General features: G+C 30.6%; 1 protein-coding gene across 1 annotated transcript in view; it reads left to right on the forward strand.

Annotated features, from left to right (window-relative positions):
- LOC106468029 (formin-like protein CG32138) overlaps positions 1–5,702 on the forward strand; it is a 91,985-nt gene that overhangs the window by 53,065 nt on the left and 33,218 nt on the right. The window contains exons 5-7 of the mRNA XM_022396333.1: positions 1,636–1,719; positions 2,512–2,722; positions 4,255–4,331. Coding sequence (XP_022252041.1) covers positions 1,636–1,719; positions 2,512–2,722; positions 4,255–4,331 — 372 coding nt within the window. The remainder of the gene's footprint in view (positions 1–1,635; positions 1,720–2,511; positions 2,723–4,254; positions 4,332–5,702) is intronic.

The following is a 5,702-nucleotide window of genomic DNA, read 5'->3' on the forward strand; positions in this document are numbered from 1 at the left end:
GTTTATTAATAAACGTGTCGAGACGTTGTACATTTGCTGTCATGTTAAACTTATATTAAAGTTTTTCTTCATTATCCATTTAAGCCGTCTCCAGCCATTATTAAACAAACTGAACTTTAGATTTCTTTCTTGAAACTTATTATATGTGCTATAATGTAAAATTCCTTTACAAGTGGTATGGATAGTTTTGTTTTTGACTTATTGAGATTTTTACCTATTATTATAAATATGACAATAGGTTTTATTATTATAAATATGACAATAGGTTTTTATTATTAGAAGTATGACAATAGGTTCTATTATTATAAGTATGATGGTAGGTTCTATTATTATAAGTATCATGGTAGGTTCTATTATTATAAGTATCATGGTAGGTTCTATTATTATAAGTATGACAATAGGTTCTATTAATATAAGTATGATGGTAGGTTCTATTATTATAAGTATGACAATAGGTTCTAATATTATAAGTATCACGGTAGGTTCTAATATTATAAGTATGACTAAGTTCTATTATTATAAGTATGACTAAGTTCTATTATTATAAGTATGACAATAGGTTCTAATATTATAAGTATGACAGTAGGTTCTAATATTATAAGTATCATGGTAGGTTCTATTATTATAAATATGACAATAGGATCTATTATGATAAGTATGACAGAAGGTTCTAATATTATAAGTATGACAGTAGATTATAATATTATAAGTATGACAGTAGATTATAATATTATAAGTATGACAGTAGGTTCTATTATTATAAGTATGATGGTAAGTTATATCATTATAAGTATCATGGAAGGTTCTATTATTATAAGTATGATGGTAGGTTCTAACATTATAAGTATGACAGTAAGTTCTATTATTATAAGTATGTTGGTAGGTTCTATTACTCAACCTATATGTCTTAACTCTTATTTTTAAAAATGTATAAAAAAGCTACTTGTACGTCTTGACCAGTGATGTAGTGAGAAAGGTTTTAGTGCTGGAACATCAAGTAAATTTTATAAATTTCCAATCCTTGAATCATACAAGCATGTGTAGGCAGCAATTCGGGCATTTACTTTTTGTTATTGCCAGATGCTTATCAGTTAAGTTTATATAATCAACTGGTATAATTAGTCATAATAATACAATTGATATATTACACAGGCCTGTGATGATTTTATTGTCATGAAATTTTTACACGTTCTATGGTAATTCCTGTATGCTGAATCCAAAAATGTTATTCGTTTTTCTCCATCACATACAAATTTTTCACGAAACATCATAACACAGTACATAAATGCAAGAACACAAGGTTTAAGTCAACATGGTCCCACAAAATATTTCCTGCACTCTAGGGGTATGGATACATTATAAGAGCCGTGGTGAAATCCCACTATTTGGCCTTACAAGAGTAGCCCTCGAGTAGCTGTACGCAACACTTAACACACACACAAAAACCATACTGGGTAATATTTCATTTATATTTTATAACTTGGGAGCACGCCATAAATGCTTAGCAAACTATGCAATAAAGCTAATCGATTATACATTGGTCAGAAAGTTTAAAAAGGTGGATGATCATGTTGTTATGTAGCTTTTTTTTCAGTTTTCTAGAAATAAGTGAATTTTACCTGCTTTTCTGTGTAGGTGGGTTCGAGAGTTTCTGAATGAAGGAAACAAGGGATTGGATGTTCTCATAGATTACCTGGCATTTAGGCTTGAAATCCTTAGGTAAGATGTAGTCAGAAACTATGTTCTTCGATTTCATTAGGACAGTATTTTGTGAAGTCTTATTTGTTAAATTACCCTAAGTAGCTTAGCAGTAAGCACTTATAATGCTAAAAATTGTGTTTTGATACGTGCCATGGGCACAGTACATATAGTTCATTGTGTATCTTCCTGCTTAACAACAAGATATGTTGGATCAAAAATAAACTTCATTTATTGCAATAGAAGTTATAAGTCACATAGTTTTAAACCTTGCATCACTGTTGCAGATATAACAACAGCTTAACAACAAGATATGTTGGATCAAAAATAAACTTCATTCATTGCAATAGAAGTTATAAGTCACATAGTTTTAAACCTTGCACCACTGTTGTAGATATAAACATCTATTTCCATCAGTAAGATCACTATAGATTCGTAAGGTGTTGAAACATAAAAATAAAAATTGCATAATTGTTCAGTAATAGGCTTTACTTAGAATGAATTAGTTTGAAATCAGTTGTCTTTTTTTTTTATTAAAACAAAACCATATGTACTGAAGGAAAGAAATTGAAATCACCAATAATTTAAATCAACACTTAGATATTACTCACATGATATTTAAAGTTTGGTTGGGTTTTTCTTGATGTTTCTTGTGAAACATTTTAGTGATGTAAGTATAGTGATGTAACATGATAATGTTCATTTGAAAAATTGAGATTATTGCTTTATGAAAAAGTATTGTAGCCATTGTGATTTGTCCTTGCTTTATTTCTAACAAGTGTTGCGTCTGAACCTTTTACCTCAAATTGATAGGCAAGAGAAAAGTTTGCAAGATTCGCCCACTGGCAACCACAAGAATGGAGTGATTCCTAATGGATATCCTGTGCCACTTCGATCTATCCAGGAGAAGGATGCTCCAAATATTAGAAAGGCATCCAGACATATAGCTAAGCTGAACATGGGTGAGGCTAAAGATGACATTCACTTGTGCATCATGTGTCTTCGTGCTATCATGAATAACAAGGTAGATTCACAAGTACATACATCTGTACGACTTCTTTATTTTCAGTTTGATTTCTAGTTTGTGTTCTTAACCCTTTCAGTGCTATCACCATATGAAATACAGTAGTCAGTGAGAAAGATATCACGGCGTAACATACAGGTTTATTGTTCCAAGCACTCTTTGAATTCATATTGGCACTGTGGTAACTAGTCAGAGTGTCAATATGAATTCAAAGAGTGGTGGAAAAAAATAAACCCGTATGTTACACAATGACAGCTAGCATTCTCACCAACTACTGTATCTCGTACAGTGATAGCACCGAAAGTATTAAATATACTGTGAATTTTGTAAAACTGTTAATATTTCATTTATGTGAGAATATAGGGAAGAAGAGCACTTTATTTATAGTGCTTGGTACTTTTTTGATGCCAAACACAAACTGGTAAACACATGAGGTGGTGGAAGAAATACAATGTTCTACAATCATTTGTTTTTTTGTGGATTTATTTATAATAATTGGTACTTTTTTGATGCCAAACACAAACTGGTAAACACGTGAGGTGGTGGAAGAAATACAATGTTCTACAATCATTTGTTTTCATACTTCTTCCTTCTATAACAACTCGTATGTTTCCCAGGATACTATACAATGTTACTGTGATATTAAATTCGAACAATTTGACCTTCTATTCAAGGCAACAGATGAAAGAATATTAAGAATCAAAGAGACTCTATTGGTCAGAAAGGCTTTCCAACCTGAAATAAATGTCAGGAGGACTGTTTTAACATGTTAAAGTTATTGGTATATTTTGTGTTAGTTTAATATGAAAAAAAAAGCCGATCCAAAACCCGGTTTTTAAATACACACTCTTCTGCAATACAAATATTGATTAGTAAAATATTATTTTTTTATTATTTAAAATAAAAAATTTACTCTGAGAAAACAAATTTTAAGACTGCATAATAAGGCAACTAAAAATATTACTAACCGTGAGGGTGCCTAACTGATGAAACAGTGCATTCTAATCTTTATAAGTAAGAACAATATAATCAATTAGTTATGTTCATTACCAGGTTGATTTTTAGTTTTGATCTAAGTAAGTGGCTTGGTTGGGAGTTAGTATTAATTACTCATTCCTACAAGGCCAACGTGAATAGTTTAATATATAGATTTAACTTGTATGGGGTCACAGTGACCCCATGTTAACGTTCTAGTATTATTAAGGTTTAAGCATTTATGGAACATTGATGTATTGATATTCTATTTGGAACCACCAGGGGATATTTTTGATAAGCTGTGCTAGTAGAACTTGTAAGTTTTGGATGGCACAAAAATTGTTTGTATAACTATGATGGCATATTTTAACTGGAGCCTCAGTTCTTTCAGAGTCTTATATATTGGTTCTCAAATTCTCTATTATTACAATTTCATTTTGTTCCACCATATTATTATCAATAGTTAAAGATACGTTTTTGATTTATTTTTGTATAAGTCACAAAGAAGCTTCTGAGTATGATTACTTTTGTGTAATATTTTCTCTTTATGACTGTAGTATGGCTTCAACATGGTCATAGAACACACGGAGGCGATCAACTGTATCGCTTTAAGTTTAAACCACAAAAGTCTAAGGTAAGTTGTATTTGTAGTTCAACAACTTATATCTGTGCATGTGTAGCTCATACCACTGTAATTGTAAGGTCTACACTACTGTTCGTTGGTAAGATTCAAACTGTCTTCATATTTTAATAGTTCATATCACTGTTTATATAGTTTGTGCCATTGTTTATATTCTTATACTTCAAAGTGTTGTAGTTCAACAACTTATATCTGTGCATGTGTAGCTCATACCACTGTAATTGTAAGGTCTACACTACTGTTCATTGGTAAGATAACAAACTGTCTTCATATTTCGATAGTTCATATCACTGTTTATATAGTTTGTGCCATTGTTTATATTCTTATACTTCAAAGTGTTTAAAGCATAAATAATTCAACTTTATACACCATCTTGATAACAACCAAACTTTTCTCATTGGTGGAATAAATAATCTGATACATTTGTTAATAATATTTTGATATGGTTGACAAAGTTTTACTCAGAAATTTAAGTCCATGATTTCTCTCCCTTATTCACTTAATTTACGCCTTTTTTTTATCAGTTGAAGTCTGAATCAATCAATGTATTAAAAATAAATTTTTAGAACTTCTCTCCAGGATATACATTCTTGCTCATGTTATTACATTTTTCTATAAACACCATTTATTTATACAGTTTCAAGGGTTTCATTTTTTAATTGATATTTGATTCTCTTCTCTTGTTATTTTTTTATAAACATAGAAAGCTTATTCTGGAATTCCTTTTTTGATAGTTAAAAGAAGATATCAGTAAATAATTAACTTTCTCATGAAAAACTAAGAATTAATTTAACATAATGTTTTGGGACAACATTATACCTATTGGTCCATCTCAGCTGTCTCATACTCTAAACTAAACTAAAACTATTATAAAAAAAACTTAAAGCCAGCCCTTATCATTCATATACTTGTCAAGCTTTCTCTTAAACTCACTTAAATTTACTGCCTCCACAACATCCACAGGCCAACCACTTTGTTAGAAAGATAAAACTGTCTTAGCTGAAAATGACTCCTACCTTGCAAAAATTTATATTTCTGTCCCCTAGTATTACTATTCTCACTGTTTAGTATGATACATCAACACTATCATTTCCTTTACAATCTTAAACAACTCAATCAGATCCCCTCTAACTCTTCTTTTTCAAGAGAAAACAATTTGAGAGATTTCAACCTCTCCTCATATGACAACCCCTCCATCCCAGACGCCATTCTAGTAACCCTTCTCTGAACTCTGATAATATTTCTCTTGGGGAAATATTATCTGGCCCAGGAGCCTTATTGTTATTTAAACTTCCCAATTTTTTCTTAACAAGCTCAGAATTAATGCAATCATCTTATTTGATCTTGTTTCCACCTATCAACAAG

Source organism: Limulus polyphemus, unplaced genomic scaffold (assembly GCF_000517525.1).
Source record: "Limulus polyphemus unplaced genomic scaffold, Limulus_polyphemus-2.1.2 Scaffold2841, whole genome shotgun sequence".
Classification (NCBI taxonomy): Eukaryota; Metazoa; Arthropoda; class Merostomata; order Xiphosura; family Limulidae; genus Limulus; species Limulus polyphemus.